The sequence below is a fragment of the Typha latifolia genome, chromosome 10 (assembly GCF_019914945.1).
Source record: "Typha latifolia isolate L0001 chromosome 10, TyphaL0001v2, whole genome shotgun sequence".
Classification (NCBI taxonomy): Eukaryota; Viridiplantae; Streptophyta; class Magnoliopsida; order Poales; family Typhaceae; genus Typha; species Typha latifolia.
Genome location: NC_133095.1, coordinates 10,649,474 through 10,670,331, shown reverse-complemented (window position 1 = coordinate 10,670,331; position 20,858 = coordinate 10,649,474). Strand labels below are relative to the sequence as shown.

The 20,858-nt window shown below is 42.4% G+C and overlaps 3 protein-coding genes across 3 annotated transcripts; 2 read left to right on the top strand and 1 right to left on the bottom strand.

Moving 5' to 3' along the window:
* The first annotated feature begins 2,317 nt into the window (after positions 1-2,317).
* LOC140796728 (isocitrate lyase) lies at positions 2,318-5,650 on the top strand. Its single transcript, XM_073149808.1, has 4 exons — positions 2,318-2,408; positions 3,359-3,727; positions 3,850-5,083; positions 5,271-5,650. Exons 1-4 carry the CDS (start codon positions 2,379-2,381, stop codon positions 5,366-5,368), a joined length of 1,731 nt encoding a protein of 576 aa, XP_073005909.1. The 5' UTR covers positions 2,318-2,378; the 3' UTR covers positions 5,369-5,650.
* A 1,604-nt stretch (positions 5,651-7,254) lies between these two features.
* LOC140796647 (probable dolichyl-diphosphooligosaccharide--protein glycosyltransferase subunit 3) lies at positions 7,255-14,793 on the top strand. The gene is made up of 2 exons (XM_073149720.1): positions 7,255-8,450; positions 14,582-14,793. The coding sequence occupies exon 1, from the start codon at positions 7,379-7,381 to the stop codon at positions 8,399-8,401; it is 1,023 nt and encodes a 340-aa protein (XP_073005821.1). The 5' UTR covers positions 7,255-7,378; the 3' UTR covers positions 8,402-8,450; positions 14,582-14,793.
* Positions 14,794-15,736: 943 nt separating this feature from the next.
* LOC140796646 (probable disease resistance protein At1g61300) lies at positions 15,737-19,285 on the bottom strand. The gene has a single exon (XM_073149719.1). The coding sequence runs from the start codon at positions 18,503-18,505 to the stop codon at positions 15,872-15,874; it is 2,634 nt and encodes an 877-aa protein (XP_073005820.1). The 5' UTR covers positions 18,506-19,285; the 3' UTR covers positions 15,737-15,871.
* Between the last annotated feature and the right edge of the window lie 1,573 nt (positions 19,286-20,858).

The following is a 20,858-nucleotide window of genomic DNA, read 5'->3' as shown; positions in this document are numbered from 1 at the left end:
GCATAAAAAATACTCCCCCCAGTGGGGAGCTATGCTACGTGTCGATCCTCAGCACCAATGTATTCTCCTAATTGTACGTGTGAACTTATCCCTTATCCGTAGATGCTGATAAGATCCCATACGTGCATGGATTAGCGAGCCGAGCACGAAGACCGAGGCACGACACGTCAGCTTCTAGATAGCATATGAGAATAGTTTATTGCGTGGACGGATAAGACTTGCATATCCTCGGCCTTATCCATCTCGATAGAGCAGTGCCTCCTAACCGTTTCCATCGTCACGGATAAACTCATCCAACGCCGGAAACTACGGATAACGAATGAAGACAATAATGGTATAAAATATTTTCCTTTATACCGCATTTATTTGTTTGCTAAAAAACATTATCTTGAATAAACTTAAGAATAAAAAAAATTATCAAAAACAATCTAAATTTTAACCTTTAGTATTATTCACACTTAACTATTCTACTTTTAATGCTAAAATAATAGCATGTCATTAGAAAAGGTTTTCTTAACGATTGCTGCATAGATAAGTTAAATTGACAATTAAGTATGAAATTACCTTAATACCTAAAAGATTTTTTTTAATATTTTAGTTATGTAAAATTAACTCGGAGTTATTTTAAGGCATTAAGACATAGTATAAAAGTTAAATAATTAATATCTATATAGCAGAGTGTTTTTGATAAATTTTTCGAAAAATTATCTGTGAATTAATCCTTCTTTCCAATCTTCCAAGATTAAGTTTGCTATGTAAATTATGGAAAATTTGAAGCTAAACAAAGTTTAATTCGTTCAGCCTACTTTAGAAAATTGCTCATGTGAAAATATTGTCATCTTATATTCTCTTATCGCCGGTGAATTACGTTTATTTTGTTTCTAACCCTACCTTATAACCTTTTCCAATCTCAAATTATTCAAATGTCAATGAGTATTAAAGTTAATTTTTTGTGATGGTAATAGTAGGGTGTTAAATAGGCTTTTTGCATAACAGACATGAAGTGTTTAGAAAAAAAAAACTATAAGGTAAAGTTCCAACAACACAAAACTACATAATATAGAGAGGTTTTTTTTTTTGAAAAAAAAAATCCTTATTAAAACTAAGTCGTCAACAAATTATATAAAATAGTAGTTACTTTTGAATAACACCTAATAATTGCCCACTTGTAACATCTTATGTTTGGAGTTGAAGTCATAAAAGGAAGGAATGGATAAGTTGTATATCAGTATATCACTATCCAATTATTCTTGTATATAAATTTGATGAAAAATTGGTGTTACGTAATTAGTAAATCTCCTTCCACATACCTTCAGTTGCATGAGTCACGCAATAGATAACTTAGGTTTGTCTTCTTTGACATTTTGGATCCATTTGAACTCGGTCATACATTTGGATCAGCATCGAGATGTGTTATATGATGAAAATGGATGGCTATTAAAAAACAAGTTATGGGATAGATTAGAGAAGAATAGATGAACTCTTGTCACTCTCACTGACTTCTCTTATCTTTTTTGTTTTTGTTTTTGTTTCTCTCTTCTAATATCCAACAAGGCATGGACATTCTGATAGATATATAATCATTAAAATCAGTTCAATTCGAATGTTATAAAGTCGATCGCCAAAAGAATTGTGTTCAAATAGTTAAAGGGTTGTATAATTGTATGAGTATTCTCGTATTTGAACTCTAATGACATTTCCTTATGACAATTGGCTCAAACTCTAAAGTCTTTGTCATTCACTAACGTAAAAACTTGTCCTTCTCAAATCCTACGTTGGTAGGAGCAATATTTTGTACTAATTAAAATTACATTAAAAGATGTATCTTTCGTCTTATGATACGAATCATGATCGACCGACCAAATATATAGGTGAATTAACATTCCGTCGTATATTTAGAATTTATCTGCCGTCAATTTCCGATTCGGTACACGCGGCTGATGATCTAATGGGTAACTACTATGTCCAAGCTCATCTGTTACAAGATAGGTAGGGAGATGCAGAAATGACCTTAAATGTGTCAGCTTGCATGGGCTGAGAGCCTCCAAGTATTGAAAGCTTTTTGGCAGCTCTGCTAGCTTCAGCTGATCATCACAAGGAGATAACTACTGCATTCAATGAACTATTTACGATGATAAATGTGGCAAGTTCTTAGCACCAGAAAAGATATAGGAATAAGAGATGAAATTTATGCCACATTTTGTTGTTATCTTGGTGGGAATAATAGGGAAGTTACCATGGCAACTTGGCCTTCCATGAAAGGATATGGATTAGCTTCTTTATAAATTGAGAAGTGGAGGGGAGGAGACTTGCATGCACTTGTTGTAGAGTCTCTCAGCAGTACTCAAACTCCTCTGTCACAGGGTTCCTTCTCTCCCATGGCTTCCTCTTTCTCAGTGCCTTCAATGGTTAGTTCTCATTTGGATCGTCAGATCATCTCAAAGTTTTGCTCCTAAAGTTTATCTTTGATCCTTCAAAACTTAGTTCATGCATTGTAAACATGCATACCCAAATGAAACAGTGCTACCAAGGAAAATTGTGCATGCAATTTATCTTTTCTCCTCTTTTCTTTTTCTTCCTGAAATTGATTTTAATGCTTTAGTTCTAGGATAAGTAATGCATGTTTCAGAAACTGCAGGAGGTTGGATGGACTTAGATCATCCTTCAACCCTGTGCTGATATGGCTTGTAACCTATAGGTTTTTGTTGAGATCATCTCAAATCTTGGTGATTTTATGAAACTATTGGTCCTTAATGTTGTGTATATTTATTTATTTGAGAGGTTTTTCTACATGATATGATGATATCATGACCAATTTCTAGTTGTGAAGTAAGCTAACATTCTTTTTTTCTTCCTTCTTTTGAAGCATGATCTGGTAAATTTTTAATCAAACAACACCCATTTTTTGGGTCAATTCTCATATTCTACAAATAAAATGACTAGTGTTCTCTAATTTAGTTTTAACATGAATTACTTGACAGGAAAAACAAGAATTGAAAATTAATTAATTACTAGGGCTCAGAGCAAGTCAAACTCAGGAATTTCTGCCTCTAATACCATATTAACTTATTGATAGTGTAAAAATAGGCAGAATATTAATATCCAATTAATCCGACCTAACTTAGTATCAGAATTTTGTCAGATATAGATCTCAATTTGTTTATCTGCCCTATATCAGTGAAATTAAAATAGAATAAAACTTGTTTTTAATCTTTTAAGTAAATCTTTTAGTTGAGTAATTCCATATTTCTCATATAATTTATGCATATTTGTATTCATATTAAGCGAATATGGTAATTAGATTTGCTATCCGTCTGATATTTGTATGAATGATGGTATCCAATTTGCATGCATGCAGATCATGGAGGAAGAAGGCAGGTTCGAGGCGGAGGTGGCGGAGGTGCAGGCGTGGTGGAACACGGAGAGGTTCAAGCTCACAAAGCGGCCGTACACCGCGCGCGACGTCGTCTCCCTCCGCGGCACCCTCCGGCAGTCGTACGCGTCCGGCGAGCTGGCGAAGAAGCTGTGGCGGACCCTGAAGACCCACCAGGCCGAGGGCACCGCCTCCCGCACCTTCGGCGCCCTCGACCCCGTCCAGGTCACCATGATGGCGAAACACCTCGACACCATCTACGTCTCCGGCTGGCAGTGCTCGTCGACGCACACCACCACCAACGAGCCCGGCCCCGACCTCGCCGACTACCCCTACGACACCGTCCCCAACAAAGTAAGTGTTAATTACTTCTCTAAAACTTAAGCTGTTATTTATCATTTATTTGTTATAGTACAGAAATATTGTTATATATCGTGGATTTTGGATTAAATAGTTGGGGATTTCTTTTTTTATAGGTCGAACACCTCTTCTTCGCTCAACAGTATCATGATCGCAAGCAACGCGAGGCTCGCATGAGCATGAGCAGAGAAGAACGCGCCCGCACTCCCTACGTCGACTACCTGAAGCCCATCATCGCCGACGGGGACACCGGCTTCGGCGGCGCCACCGCCACCGTCAAGCTCTGCAAGCTCTTCGTCGAGCGCGGCGCCGCCGGCGTGCACATCGAGGACCAGTCGTCGATGACCAAGAAATGCGGCCACATGGCCGGGAAAGTGCTCGTCTCCGTCGCCGAGCACATCAACCGTCTCGTGGCGGCGCGGCTCCAATTCGACGTCATGGGCGTCGAGACCGTCCTGGTGGCGCGCACCGACGCCGTCGCCGCCAACCTGATCCAGACCAACGTGGATTCCAGGGATCACCAGTTCATCCTCGGGGCAACAAATCCTAATCTCAAGGGGAGGGGCTTGTCCGCCGTGTTGACAGAGGCGATGGCGGTCGGCAAGAACGGCCGCGAGCTGCAGGCGATCGAGGACGAGTGGCTCGCCGCGGCGCAACTGAAGACCTTCTCCGACTGCGTCACCGATGCGATCAAATGCATGAATATATCCGAGAACGAGAAGCAAAGGAGGCTCGAAGAGTGGTCGGCTCATTCTAGCTACGAAAAGTGTTTGTCTAATGAGCAGGCTAGAGATATAGCTGAGCGGCTAGGGGTTAAGAACTTGTTCTGGGACTGGGATTTGCCTAGGACTAGAGAAGGGTTCTACAGGTTTAAAGGCTCCGTCATGGCCGCCGTCGTCCGTGGCCGGGCTTTCGCGTCGCATGCGGATCTGATATGGATGGAGACGTCCAGCCCTGACCTTGTCGAGTGCACTATGTTCGCCGACGGCGTGAAGACGGCGTGCCCCGAAGTCATGCTAGCCTACAACCTCTCGCCGTCGTTCAACTGGGACGCGTCGGGGATGACCGACGAACAGATGCGCGACTTCATCCCGCGGATCGCGAGGCTCGGGTTCTGCTGGCAGTTCATCACCCTCGCCGGCTTCCACGCCGACGCGCTCGTCGTCGATACTTTCGCGAGGGATTACGCAAGGAGGGGGATGTTGGCGTACGTGGAGAGGATCCAGAGAGAGGAGAGGAACAATGGGGTGGAGACGTTGGCTCACCAGAAGTGGTCTGGAGCTAATTACTACGATCGGGTGCTCAAGACTGTCCAAGGTGGGATCTCTTCTACTGCAGCCATGGGCAAAGGCAAGTCCTTCCATCTCATCTCCTCCTCGTTATATTCTTATTTACATACACTTAATTCTCTTGATCCATATCATAATAACTCTGTTCAAAATGAAGTAATTCATAGGAGTATATAGATATAGTTCTTCGAAAGACATATACATATATTATTGATATGTTACGTAACTGTTTGATGTTTGGTTTGCAGGAGTTACTGAGGATCAATTCAAGGAGACATGGACTAGGCCTGGGTCTGACGGCGTAAGTGATGGAGGAAGTCTTATCATTGCCAAGTCCAGAATGTGAGAGGCTCTGGGAAGATGAACAAAGCTTTCTTTGGTTTACAAGAGTGTCATCAGTCCTCTTCATGTGCATGTCATGAGTGGATATATGCGAATAATAAATTTGATATGTTGTAATAACTTCAATTGAGGGGATTTGGGCTAGCTGTTTTTGATGTTAAGCCTCTGATTGATGGAATGGATCAATTGTTGAGTGAAAGAGAACTCTCTCTCTCTTCTCTCGGCAGCTTATGTTGGTATTTGGTATTTCTTGGTTTTGAATGAATATTTCATGGTTCATCCCAAATGACTAATGATTCTGAAATAGTGCTTCACTTGTTAGACTATAATTGAATAACATTTTTAGATGATTAAATATTGTATAAAAAGTGGTGTTTGATTGCTGCGTAAGAAAAAGATATAGTTAAGGGATTATATTAATGGCACCGGAAGGAAGACGTGAGATAAACAATGTGTATTTAGCAAGAGGAAAGCATAATTCAATAAGAGAAACATATGAATAATTAATTGGAAGTTTTGCAAGAGAAAAACATTCCACCATGTCCTCTAGGGTAGGGCCCGAATGGGAACCGCCATGGAAAGCTAGCCAGATAGATGGCTTCGTCGTTGAACTTGAATTCAAGGACTGAACAATTTATTAGATAAAATGATTGTCTCTAAATGGCCTTTGGGGTTAGACCTCATTGTTCTTTTAAGGCTAAGTAGGAAGGGTTGTATCATAGGACAATGAAGGATGCAATGTCTCACCATGTCACATGAAAGATTTTCACAAGCAATCTAAGACCATTTGATTTTTCTCCTCTAGTCCAATGTATAGGCTTTGTTTGAGGAGTTTGGAGAGATCAACCTAGATGGCTAGATACACACCATCAGAGACCGTCCTACATGACCTGTGAGCTGAAAGATGAAGATTTCTTTGCAGGATTTTGAGGTCCCAAACTAGAGTGATGGTGTTGGAAAGGAGCTCTCTTTCCCACCCAAGAGATCTATGACAATGAAAGCTAAAATTGATGCCAATTAAGAAACATATGCAATTAACAACACCAAGCACTAAAGAAAGCTAGAACACCATGTTTATGTGTAAAACCCTTCTCAAAGGGAAAACTCACGGGGCATGAATTTGAATCCACTATCAAGAGAAGAATTGGTACAAAGAAGATCACCACAACAAGTCTCTTAAAGTCACAAGAATGCCATCCACAAGAAACCAATAACCCTAGCTTCAAGTTAATAAGTTTAGATAACACCTCCAATAGAGAAACCCAAACCTTTTTGAAGTAAGAAAACCCTTGTAGATGTGAAGAAAAAAATCCTTGTGCCTTTGATCCCAACCAAGAAATCTTCTAGTTGCAAACCCTTGTTGTATGTAGAGAAAAACTTCATTTTCTCTTGTCTTCTTTTTTACTAAAATGGCATGAGCAAAAAGTACCCCTTAACAAAAGTCTCACTTAACTAATTATTGGCCAAGTAAGTCACCTCATGGGGCTAGCCCAAACCAACTTGGCTAAATAAACCCAACATATGGATAGGAGGCTCTGAAGTCCAACCTATATAGAATGAAATTTAAGACTTTAGCATGAATCATCCAAGGCCCTTTCACATGATATATATATATATATAACCTGAGGGAGAGAAGAAGATCCTGGGCTTAAAGTAGGCGATTCAAAGACAAAAGAAGACCGTAGCTATATATTGGAGTAAGGGAGAGAAGCAATTGACTTCGTTGAGTGGGAGAGCGCACGGGAACTATGCTAGACATAAAGATCAGTAGTCGTGGCAGTTTCCTACTGGGCATTAGCTTTTCATTAAGTTTTACCCGGTTGTAGCAATTTCCTACGAGCTGTGCATAAAAAAGATCTGAGCGTACAATAAAACAAAATCTCTACCGTTGGATTGTTACTGATTTCTCCTGTTACTGGAGAGGATCCAACCCAAAATATTCTGCATCGGTCTCTCTTCCTCCTCTTTTCCCCAACGAAACGTTCTCATTCTCCGATCTCCGAAACCCTAGTCAATGGCATCCCAAAACCCCCTTCTTTTCCTCTTGCTCCTCCTCCTCACAGCCATCTTCTCCGGCCACGTCTCCGCTGGTCACTCATCCGATCTGGTGGCGGAGCTGGTTGCCCTCCGATCCCGCTCGGCCTCCGGCGTGATCCACCTCGACGACGCCGCAGTCTCTCGATTCATCTCCTCCGTTCCCTCCCCTCGCCCCTACTCTTTCCTCGTGTTCTTCGACGCCGCCCAGCTCCGCTCCAACCCCGACCTCCACCTCGCCAAGCTTCGCTCAGAGTTCGCCCTCCTGTCCGCCTCCTTCCTGTCCTACAATCCTTCCTCCTCTGATCTCTTCTTTGCTGACATCGAGTTCAAGGAATCCCAGCATTCCTTCTCCCTCTTTGAGGTCTCCTCGCTCCCCCACGTCCGCCTCATCGGCCCCGCCGATGCATCCCTCCGCGATTCCGTCCCCATGGACCAGTCTCACTTCTCCCGTCTCGCCGAGTCCATGGCGGAATTCGTGGAATCCCGCACCGGCCTCTCCGTCGGCCCCATCGCCCGCCCGCCCCCCGTCTCCGGCCGCCAAGTTGCAATCTTGATTGCTCTTTTGGTAATACTTTCCCCTTTCTTGATCAAGAGAATTCTCAAGGGTGATACGATTCTGCACGATCCAAACGTCTGGATGGGCTCCGCGATCTTCGTTTACTTCTTCAGCGTGTCTGGCGCGATGCACAATATCATCAGAGGAATGCCCATGTTCTTGTCCGATCGGAATGATCCGAATCGGATGGTGTTCTTTTACCAGGGTTCCGGGATGCAGCTCGGGGCCGAGGGTTTCGCCGTCGGATTCCTGTACACGATCGTTGGGTTGATGATCGCAGTGGTGACGCATGGATTGGTGAAGGTTAGGAGTTTGGCGACACAGAGGATGTGCATGCTTGTGGTGATGGTGGTGGCTTGCTGGGCTGTGAACAAGGTGGTATATTTGGATAATTGGAAGACAGGGTATAGCATTCACGCCTTCTGGCCTAACAGTTGGAGGTGATGGGCGTGGATGGAGCAACGGTCTATTCCTCCTTCCTTTTTCTTTGAAGGTACATTTCCATATACATATATATAGAATCGTGAATTTCTTTCCTCAACTTTCATTTTCTTTGGGTTTTTTAACCTTAGATCTGTGTTTGAGCAAAGTAATTGTGAACTTTATGTGATGTAAGATCATTCCATAAATTATGACAACAGTTAGGCCATTTTTCTTCTGCAGTGGGAGAAAGTCCCATATCTCCCGTACACTAAACTATTAGGACTAACATTTAGTTATTTATGACTCATGAACACTTCCTTAACTGCCCAAAGTCGAGCAGCTTATATCAGGTTATGTTCAAGTTATTACATAATCCCTTCGTCTTGTGTCGGAGCATGTCCAAGTAATTCCAGATTCTGCCAAGCCCTTTGGCAGAAGCAGACACTACACTTTCAATTGACTAATTACCCAGGTTTCTTAGAATGATCAATTTGCCCCTTTCTCCTTCAAATCAAAGCACCATTAATCCAGTGGACCTCCCTAGTAAAAAGATTGGTTCTTAGAGGTCAATTCATGCCCCTCCCTTCTTAATTCTTTTTCCTCATCATCTCCCTCTCTTTTGGATCCTGTTCTCCATTTAATGATATTTGTGCCCTTTTTTGAGGTAATATATTTTTACCTTTTAACCTAAAAAAAGACATATAAGGACCGATACTGGAAGAAGAAAAAACCACCACTAGATAATTAGAGGTGTATGCTGAATTCCTAAGATCTACCAAGAGAAGCCAACCAGTTCACAGGCTAGTTGGCTTCTCTGAAATAATGAGAGATAGAGAGGATTGGCAAACAACCCAAGAGGAAACATATGATGTAAGCGTAAGTGCCATGGGGCTTCACTTGCAACTGCAGGGGATCATGAAGGCTTGCAGCTTCCCCGTGGTAGATTCCTAGCACAATTGTTTTCTCCTAAGTTTGTTAATCAAAGTAGTAAGAAAAGTAAGATGACTCTCTAACTTATGCTTAGTCTAGTTAAGATTATGAGTAACAACATTCACATGATTCATAGAAGACCCAGACCATTCATTTCTAACAATGACATTCACATTATCATACTCAAACAAAAAAAATACGTAAAATGAAAAGGACTATTGACTGTACAAACAAAATGAAACAGAGGAAGTAGTAGTGAAGCATGATCAAAACCCGTTCTTTCAAGATGCCTAATGGAGCTATTAGTATAGGCATGAAACCAAGCTTTATCACCCAGGGCCTCGTCAAGCCTAACCCAAATTCTAGACCTACTTATCCTACTATTAGTGTAGGTAAATAGGGGTCCATAGAATCAGCAAAATTACAAATATCTCGTACTTTCGAGTTCATGGAGAAAGGTTTACCCCTTTTCTTCTCCTCCACATCCAACCAAAATCACAGTTAAGTCACCCACAAAACAACACAGAGCATTCATAGAAAGCAATCGAGCTAAAGAATTCCAAAGATTTTTCTTAACAACGTAATTAGTGCTAGCATAAATATTGGCAATAATCTAGGGTTGTTCCTCTCATTGAGATGGTACCCTGGATGGCTTGGTGATGTGAGAAGATACGTGAAATGCAAGTTCATCCGATATCCACATCATTAGAATCCTATTTGAGAATCCTCTACTTGGTATGCCTCTGCCTTCCGGCTCTATCCCAAGCACATTGCTTTAGTAGCATCAATTCTAGTTTCTTATAATATAAATAAAAAGATTTTGAACTTAGAACTCAACTCACGACATTGGTTAACGACATCCTTCTTTGATCCCTTACAGTTTGAAATGATAATTGACATTAGTCACTCATGAGGTTCCCGACCCACTACCAGTATAATGTCCTCACTTCAGGATTTCGTTGCCTTCCTTTAAGGTTTTGGGGAATTCTTTTTCCGTTTCTTTTCATTCGGCGAGCCGTACCCAAGGCTTTATCCACTGTTTTATTCTGAGCTAATGTGTTGTGAATCAGCCTAGAGTTAGTTGGTCTAGTTGAGTCATGAACTCACTTGCTTGGTTGGTCTAGTTGAGTTGAGTCTAGTCTAAGTTTGCTTGGAAGGCAAGTCAGTTAAAATGGGTAATCACTATAAATGAGGTATAGTTAGTACCTCAAGGGAATCAAGAAAAGTTACCATAATTTCCTCCATTCTCTCTCTTTCTCTCTCTCCCCTTCAAATTCTATTCTCAGTTGGCGGCGCCCAAACCGAGACCACTAGCTGACTATCCTATCCCACCCCACTAGCCTATCTTCTTCATTCTTAGCTCAACTAAGCCTCCTTAGCTCTAACCGCCGCACTCCGCCGAGCTAAACCCACCTCAGCTCCACACTCACCGTAATTATGTCCACTCTCGAGCCACACACAAACAACGCCACCATCTCTTTACCAAACCAACTTGACTCCTACCTATCTCACTGCTAACCACAACAATGGTATAGAGCCACTCCTTCCTCCGCCATGACCACCACACGAGCAATGGCTAGTCGAAGGGCCGGTATTGAGGCGCCAGTGAATGGAGAGCCCCCAACCACAACCACCAACGCTACTATGTCGATTGAGGCCGAAGCCTTCTCGAGCTCGTTGAGCATGCCGCCAAAGCTCTTCCGAAGCCTTCTCAAGTGCACTGAGCTCCACCGCAGTAGCCCCTCACCACGCTCCTTCTCTAGAGACTGCTGCAGTTGCAAGAGCGGTCCAAGTTGGAGATGCGAGGGCTGAGAGAAGACTTGAGGGCCCTATCCCTCATCGGACGTGATTAGGGACAGTCGGCGAAGGTGGAGCTGCCGCCGCCTCTAGCCTTGTTTAGGGTTGTCGCCAAGGTTCCAAAAATCGGTATCGGGATCGGGATCGGCCGTCCAGAAAAACGATACGTATCGGCCACCTGTATCGGATCGGACTATTTTAATTAAATAAAATTCTAAATATTATTAAAAATGTTGAGAAATTTCTAAAAATTTAGAAAAAATTATAAGAAAATAAGAAATAATAATTACTTACATATAAAGCCTAAAAAATAAAAATCTCTCTTCCTCCCTCTCTTCTTTCCTATCCCTCTAACTGTTAGTTTAAAATATTCATTCTCTCTCATACTTTTTTTTTTCTATCTTTCTCTCTCTCTCTCTCTCTTTCTCACTCTTTTTTTTTTATCTTTCCCTCTCCCTCACTCTCTCTTCATTTTTCTCTCTCTCTCACCCTCTTTTTTTTTAATCTCTCTCTCTGTGTGTGTGTGTGACAGCTGCTGCAGCTGCCTGCTGCAGGCCGAAACCAGCCGATCCCGATCCGTTTCGGCCGATCCCACTCAGGATCGGCCGAAACTAGAATCCTTGGTTGTCGCAACCCCGATCGGCCCTCTCCTACCTCACCCCCTGGCCTGAGGACAACCCTTCCCTTTTCTTTTGGGCCAAAAGAAGGGGAGGCCAGCCGCAAAGACAATTGGCACTCCGGACAGCTACAAGGGCCATGCAGAGTATCGGAGCCCCCACCACACCCTGGTGCAACCTGGACTGCCAACGGACCGATGGAACCCCTTCTCTATTGCACTACCGGCCTAAGACCACCTCCCCTAACCCCGACTGGACTGGAGGAAGGAGAGATAGGCCGATGGCCAGCTCTGGACCGAGTGCACGAGTAGGAGCCACCCGCGACACCCGCACCACCATGATGGCCGGCCTCGGCTTGGGCTGCAGTTTTGCCACTCAAGGACCAACCACTTGTCCTTTCTGATCTGAGGGTGCCCCCTCCAGCTTCCTATGGGCTAGACAGAGACGAGTTGGACCTGCAACATGGCTAGAATTTTGGACCCGAGGAAGTCGCAATCTCTTGGCCGAACCGGGGTGAGTTTGGGCTGACACTGCCATGAGAGAGGGATGATCAAAGACGGCATGACCATGTGTTGCAACCCCTCTATCCACCAAGGGTCAGACTTGAACAAGTGTATAACCCAATCGCGACAACGGTATTTGAGGGCGAGTATCTAGAATAGTAAGAGATCCCCTAGTTGTTGGGATCAAGATAGTGATATCTCCTATCGAGACCTTGGCAATGGCGTTGTCCTCTCATTTGTCTGAGAGGACGAAGTCATAGGACCAAAGTCCCAAATCTCTTACCCTTAGGGACCAAAGAGGGGCGGTTCACCATAAGAGTCGTATGGCTTATGGTTTGGGAAACAAGAGTCTTATGGCTTATGGTTTGGGAAACAAGAGTCTTATTAGCCATTAATGCCTTGATAGGGTTACTTACACGAGGCCCTAGTCAATCCCAATTTGAAGTGCCACCCTACCTCAAGGAGACACAAAAGGATGGGAGGATGGGCTCACGATGTAAGGATGCGGGGATTTTTAATGCATTTAATATCCTGATAGGGTAAACTACTTGAGGCCCTTCTGTCCCCTCCACTACAGAAAGTAAAGTGATACGGGAGCTGTTTGAGACAGGGTGCATTACTTGAGGCTCTTTCATTCCATTCACTGCAACAGGCAAATTGATAGGGAGCCATTTTGAGTAGGCCACGCCATTCGAACTTCCTATAAAGAGGTCAACAAGGCAGCCAATGATCGCCCTTGATGCCACGTCACCCTCTTTAGCTTTAGCCTGCATCAGGTTAATAGGATTCTACACCACAGGATCCTCCTTCCCATCTAGATCCGCCAGATTCTAATAGTTACATGGGTTGGAGAGACCGCATTTGCATCACATTCCTTCGCCATCGAACTGTTGCAGTTGAGAATCTGCTTAGGATCCGATCCACCAGGTGCATCACATTCTGTCATGCTGCCACCACGATCCCCATATGTGGCCTGCCCCTAGCCTTCCTCCTTTTGCTCCAATCAATATGGAACAATGGACCATACAGCATCTTTGCCTGCTGGACAGCATCATCTTCGACCTGCACAATGACATTAGCCCCAATATGATTATCATCCTTCTCACTTGCCTTTGCTTTGATGGGGATTTTGATCCCACTGTTATTAAAGGTGGTTAGAGTCTTCCGCTTCGGCGGTTTTAGACATTCTCCCACGGCATGACCAACCCAGCCACAAGCGAAAGATACTCGTAGGTGAACTTGACCTGCATCTTCCTCATAACCAACCTCATTGACGTTGCTCTTTGCAATGTTTCGCCAAATCCAAATCAACACTCATGAGCATAGCAACTCCAAGCACGCGACACAGTGGTAATATACACCCAGAGAGGCCTGCCCAGCTTTGCGCAATAGAGGTTAGAATCTCAAATGTGAAATCTCAATGTGAAGGTAGATTTAATGATTTCTTTCGGAGCCATGAAATTGAGCCTCTATGGAATCAAGTTAAGGATCTGGCCTCTAATAGACCACTACTCTTCAGTGAGCACCCTGGTCATATCTTCCTCGAACGCAGGTCGGAAGAGATAGAATCCATTAGGTATATGATAAGCCAAAACGGAGCCAACAACGGCCAAAAGTTTGCCATTATCCCATGAATGGCTTCAATAGGAATAGGTTTCCACAAAAAACTTACCATACAATCATACCACCCTGACATATTTGCAACTTGGTAGAAGATAGTTTTCACCTGCTCCACTTTCTTGAGGAGGCTGTGTTCCAACACACCTGTTGCAAAGACTGTGCCATGACAAACTGGTTAGCCAGGTAGGCTAAAATTGATAGAGGATTGTATACTCTCAAGAACTGATACATCTTTTGTACTTTGATGTTTCTGGGGCTGTGAAACCCCAATGAAGTGTAAGTAGCTGGCTACAACTCTTCTACTAAAGGAAAAAAAGGAAAACTATTTGAAACCTAATGCTCTTATTGACTTTGAGTCTTCAGTATTCATTTGAATTATACATGAGTTTTATTACATTTTAATGCTTGGTAGATAATATGCTAAGGTACTTCCCCTTGTTCATATTTTTCTTTGACATCTCCATGTTAAATCAGAGGTTCATTTTTGAGGTCACACTTTATGTAAATCATTTATATTAAATTTCACACTGGTCCTTATAGTTTGCTTGTCATGTGGTTATATTATGCTCGCTGAATACTTCAATTGTTACGTGGAGTATCATGCTTACTGTATTGTAAATTAATGGCTGCATTATCTATAAGATGAAGCATCCTTAATTTTAGTGCATGCTATTTTGTAACCTTTACATGTGTAATCTATATATAACATCTAATATGATTTCCTTCTTTTCCAGAAAATGTGGCTACAGAAATGGTGTTTCGGTATCAATTGGCTGTTGAGATGTAATAGGGAAAAACCTTTTTCTTTCATATTGCAGTTTGGTTTCATATTCAGCGAAGGTGAGCCATGAACTTTTTAAAATTTATAAGCGTAGCTTTTACTATTTTGTCATTTATAATACTAAAAAATGACCTTTTTCTATTAAATTTCACTTGTTTGGTTTCATACTCAGCAATAGTGGGCCATGATTTTTTACAATTTATACGCAGAGTTCTTACTATTTTGTCGCTTATAATGTGAGAAGTTCTCATTGGTAAGTTCCAGATTTCTGAGTTTGTCCCTATGATGCTAAAAGGGAAATTCTATTGTATTTTGAGTAGGCCTCATTGTCAACCATCAGAAATAGATTTATGAGTCTAAAAATCAGCTTTATTGTGTTCGACGAACGGAAATATATGGAGGCAAGTTATGCTTACTTGGTGTCGTATAAATTATCTTCAATTTCCTTTACACGTTCCACCCATTCTATGGCTATTCAGTTGTTTAGTTCCCAAAATACACTTGCTGCATGCTTGAGTAACAAACTTTTGAGCACTAACTTTAACCCTATTATGACCAGAAGTTGCTCGCTAAGGTAGACTTATCAATGAACTAGGTGCTGATAAAATAATTATAAGACCCGTCTTATTTGAGAAAATGGAAACCTTACTTCCCTGGTAAGAGCCTGCTCTTTTTCTCAGCTTTTTCTGATCTCTGCAGTCTATATTTCTCCCTCTAGACTAACATAATTGGGTTCTTAATAGGTTGTATTTAAGAATTGCATTGGATGAAATTGCTTTAAAGAATCTAGTTTTCTCTCTGAGTGTTGCTAAACCAGCTGCATGCTCGGTCCCCAAGTAATAGTTAGTCTATGATATTAATTCTTATTCGATTAAACTTCACTTATATATATAGATACATATTAGTACATGTCAGGCCAAATGGGTTATTTAGAGTCTAAATTCTTATTGATACTCAAACGCTGAGCTAGAACTAGAAGAGATTCTATCTCCTACTCCCAAATCCTACATGGATTCACTCACCTCCTTATGAATGATCCTTAAAAGATCTAAACTTGGGAATTGTTTTGATTGGGAATTTGTGAACCTCAGCTTAGCACAAGGAAAAATAGTTCAAGGTTACTATAACATACAGAACAACTCTTGTACAATGGCGAGCCTGTAGTTACACACTCGCAGATGCCAATTATTTTGAAAAGAACGAGATAGACATCAACATTGTGGATGAACGAAGTCACCATCCATCACAGCGGCTTGAAGAGGGGCAAGAAAGTAGACATGCGGTCATCATCATCCCATTCCAATCCATCCCACCATCCCCTGGTACCTTTGATCTCCTTTACTTTATCTGCAGATAACTTTAGTGCAATGAGCTTGGGGCACTCCACCACCTTGAGGATCTTCAATGAGGGGAAGGCCAATAAAGTCCTTCCACTGCTTAATCTCTTAAACTTTGGCAGGCTATAGAGATACAACACCTTGAGGTTTGGGAAGGGAGTGATCATCCTACGTTCTTCTTCACTCGGTGTTTCAATCAGCTGCTCTATTCCAATGCAAAACCAAATGTTTAAGTATGTAAGGTGTTCAACACAACCACCTTTCCAGACAATCCTAGCCTTCTTTAGCCCTTGAAGTGTGACATTCTCAAGATTAGCCAGGATTTGCAGCTCGTCATCTGCACTGCTGCCATCAACGATCACATCTTCTAAGTCGCCACAACTATCAATCCGCATGACTCTCAATCCAGTCATGTTCTTCCAGAGATGCGAAGAAGGCAATTGGATTGTCACCAATCCAGGGCAGCCCTCTAAATGAAGATATCCTGTTGATCCTGCGAGTTGATGTGATTGCGAGAGTTTCTGCAAAGCAGCATCAGTTTGTATAGTTATGTTAAGTGCCCTGAGCCTCCTTAAACTCTCCAACTCTTGGAACTCCACCCCTGTGCCACTACACCCAACCTTCCAATCTCCATAGCTTTGGCCCATGTACAACAACTCCAATGCCAACAGACCACCTATCACGCCGCTCGGGATTGTTTTGATAGGCGTATTAGAGAGTAGCAGAGATCTTAAATTCACCAGAGATCCAAGCTCCCTTGGTAGCGACTTGATTATGGTATTACACAAGTCAAGATACTGCAAGCAAGCCAACGAGCCTATCTCTGACGGCAACTCACTTATTGAAGTATTTGAAATATCCAAGACTCTAAGAGATGGCATGAACTGAAAGAATCCATCACATATCTTCTCCAATGCAGGGTTTTTTGAAAGCATCAGAGCTCGCAGATGAGGGCTCTTGGGTGTCTCATAGAGTTCATGTATGTCGTTATGCGTTAGTGACATCGTCTCGGCTTCGGTCCATTTCTCAGCTCTCGGCGCTTCCTTCAGCCCGACTCCGGCCTGCACTATACATTCCGTCTTCTTGGCCCCGAATTCTAATGCTGCAATCCACAAGACCGTGGCTCGGACCATGGGATGCATCTTGATATAGTCTTCATCATCACCTCGTTCCAGTAAGGAAGCTGTTTTCAGTACACCAAGAAGATGATTCCCCATGTTATAGATTTCATCCAGCTGATGACCGTATAGGTTATGTATTATTCTTTCACCTATGCAATAAGCAGTGATCCTGTCCTTATAGATGGTGGATTCTTCAGGGAAAAGAGAGCAGTAGAAGAGGCAAGTCCTCAACTTATCAGTGGGCAAGTTATCGTAGCTGCGTTTCAGATGATTGAAGACATCAGTCTCCATGCCAAGGAGCAGCCATGGTGCCATCTTGAGGACGGTGATGGCATGCTTCCACTCGTCTGCAGTCCTCTTGCTTGCCATCGCCTGACCGACAGTGATGAGCGCGAGGGGAAGACCGCCACATTTGTCGGCTACCTCCTTTGCGTGGCGTTGGATCCTGGAGTTGGAGCAGACTAATGCCTCACCGACCTTCTCTTGGAACAACTCCCATGCCTCATCCCGTGGCAAGCACTCCACCTTGATTTTTTTCTTGGCATCCATCTGATCGCAGACGTCTTCGATTCGTGTCGCCAATATGATCTTGCTCTTCGATTGCCGCTTCGGTATCGGAACTCCTAGCTTCCGAAGATTCAAAGGCTCCCATAGATCATCAAGAAGTAGCACAAAGTTCATCTCGCTTAATACCTTGTACAGAACCAGTGCACGTTCTTTAGACGTCTTCCTATCCCATGACAAGCCGAGGCGATCTCCTATCACCTTCTGGATCTCTTTCATGTCGAAATCCTTCGCGACCTCGATGTAGATTGCCAAGTCGATGTCTGCATCTACCGCGAGGATCTCGTTGTTGAATTTGCTCAGGAGAGCGGTCTTTCCAACACCGCCCATGCCATAGATCCCTACGACGCTTACCTCGTCGTTTGCGAGAGAATCGCAGAGTTGGTCAAGCGAGGAGGCCATGCTGACGACCGGCGTGCTTGGCATCTCCTCGAAACGGACTTGGACTAATTCATTGGCCACCTTTCTGAAGTTATAACCTTTTCTCTTCAAATTAAGTGCCTGCTTGAGCGTCTGATCAGCCTTCTTGCCGATCCGATATGTGGATATAATGCGTCGCAATTTTCTCCCCAGGGCAGTACACTCCTGGTACTCCTGGTTGATTTTCGCCGCCCGTTCTTCGAGCTTCTGCACTCTCTTCAGCCACAATTCCACTTCGTTCGTAGGCTCCATGCGCCGCCGCCGCCGCCGCCGCTTCGCCACGTCAATCCTTCGCTTGGTATCATCTCTAATGCCCTTCAGCTCATTCATTCCATCCTCCAGAGTTTCTACGTAGTATTGACATGACGTGGTGTAGACACAGAAATCTTTAAGTGGACGGGACATGTTGTCCAGGATAGACTCGAAGAATTCCATGATGAGCAAGATATAGAAGAGGTAGTAGTAACAAGGAGGAGGAAATTTGATTCAAATGAGTAGAGAATGGGTATGGGAAAATTGATCTGATTAAGTGATGAAGAAGACAACTCAGTGTCGGAGAAGAGGAGACTTTTTTCCTTTCTTACAGACGAGAAGACACAGAAATACTTTTAAGTGGACGGTATATGTTGTCCGTGGTCCATGATAGAATCGAAAAATTCCATGATGAGCAAGACTAGTCACAGCTGCAAGGAATCAGAGAGGAGTAAATGAACAGAGACAGAAGATCTAGTAGTAACAAGGAGGAGCGAATTTGGTTGAAATGAGAAGAAATTGATTAGATCGTATTAAAATGTTCCGAGGAAAAGTGGTCTGATTAAGTTGCGAAGAAGACAACTCAACGTCAGACAAGAGAGGATTTTTCTTTTCCTTTTTAACGGACAAGAGAAGACTTTGAGTTGGTTTGGTGCGTTGGTCTGTGCAATTAATGGTTATTATTATAAACAATCTATATTCAAAAAATATATTATTCATAAAGACAGTGGCGTGGCAGTGCCATAGTTATTGTTAGGATGGGTCCAAAATTAGGTTCTGCATTCAACTTTCTCTTCTCGACCGATAAGAATCTTATTTGTTATTTGCGCTTAGGGCCGGCTTGGGGTTTAGAACCTATCGGCCCGAATTTGTTTCTTTCTAGGTACAGTGATAGAATAAGAGAGTTGGCATTGTAATACATGAATTCTTTGTGAAAATGTTATATTTTAAGAAAAACTTATTTCGTCCCCTCTTTTCTTCTTATTTTTATTTTAACTCCTGCTTTTTATATTTACTGAAATTAATCAATGATACTAAACTAACTAGTATATTGTTACGAACTGGCTTGATTTGATCCGTACCGGTTTTGGACTAGATTGATGACGTGACTTTCGAAGGAAACTACGGATAATCTAACCTTTGGATCTTTCTGAAATTTGGATATGTTGTCGTCCTTGAAAAGAGCTTTCCAACAAATCTAAGATTACAAGATTTGGATTACTAGATTTTGAGATATTGATTGAAAAGTGGTTGAAGGTCGGATGAACCCTAGCTTGTTAGCTTTCAATAGCTAGATAGGTGCTAAGTTAATTTCTTTAGAGTGAAGGGGAAGAAGTTGTTACAATAAATATCTTAACCTATTTACAAATTTCTACACTTTATCAAATCATATGAATATGTATACATCTCCAATATTATGCTTCAAGGATTATAACATATCAATATATATCCTCTATAGTGCATGAATGCATGATGAAAAGAAATACTTCTTCCTATCCATTAGTAGCCCAAATAAATTCTCAACATGCAAATCTCTCAAATTATTTCTATCAACATTGCCAAATATCAATACTTAATAAACTCAACATTACCACTTAGACATTTATCTCAACTAAACAATATCCAACTCGTAAAGATCGACTACTACCATAATCCTAGAATAAAGCGACAACTAATATTCTTAATGGTTTACTATATCACCTTTAAGCTTAGGCTCTAATACCACTTGAATTATAACGCTCCTGTCCGGCTTGCCTACGTGCCCCATACGGCACGGGTGGCGCATGCGATAGGACAAGTGGAGCCGCTGTGTACGGAGATACACCTGTATTTACATATCCACCTCAAAATAAATCATATTATCATCTCAAAATAACCATTTTAACATATAAATATCTAAATCTATACTAATCATATCTAGCAAGATCCACACAGGCCACGACAATCCATCAAGATATAAACTAAAATAACTAATACACAAGTACAATATAATCTGACATGTATAATATAAATCATCGTAAGATACAATGGAGTACAACTATCTAATAGCGATACACCATTTTTCCTTCTTAAGGAGACCTCGTGAGTTTGACCACGCTTAGAAGGTCGGGTAGGTCCTTTCGAGATTGGCACAAGAATGGGTCAACCACCGGTGGCAGCAACCCTACGACCTCTAAAACAGAGGAGACCTTAGCATACAAGGAGGACCCACGAGTAAGGCCTAGATATGAAAAAAAGAGGAATAACATAATACAAAATGGGGGTCGACTGCTTGAGGTAAGGATGGTTTGCCTCCTCCGAAGAAAAGAAATGGTAGTTGCATAAGGGGATGAGGATAGATACGATAATGGGTGAGAGGGAGGTAGGCTTGAGGAGTTCGACGGAGAGCTCGAGGAGAGGACTAGGATACATTGATCAGAAGGGTTCAAAGATGAGAGTTGATGACCAAAGGATGAATATGATAAATGTTAACACATGGCAACAAAGAAGAGTAAATGGTAGACAAGATCTCATTGCCATCCAGAGAAACCTCAAG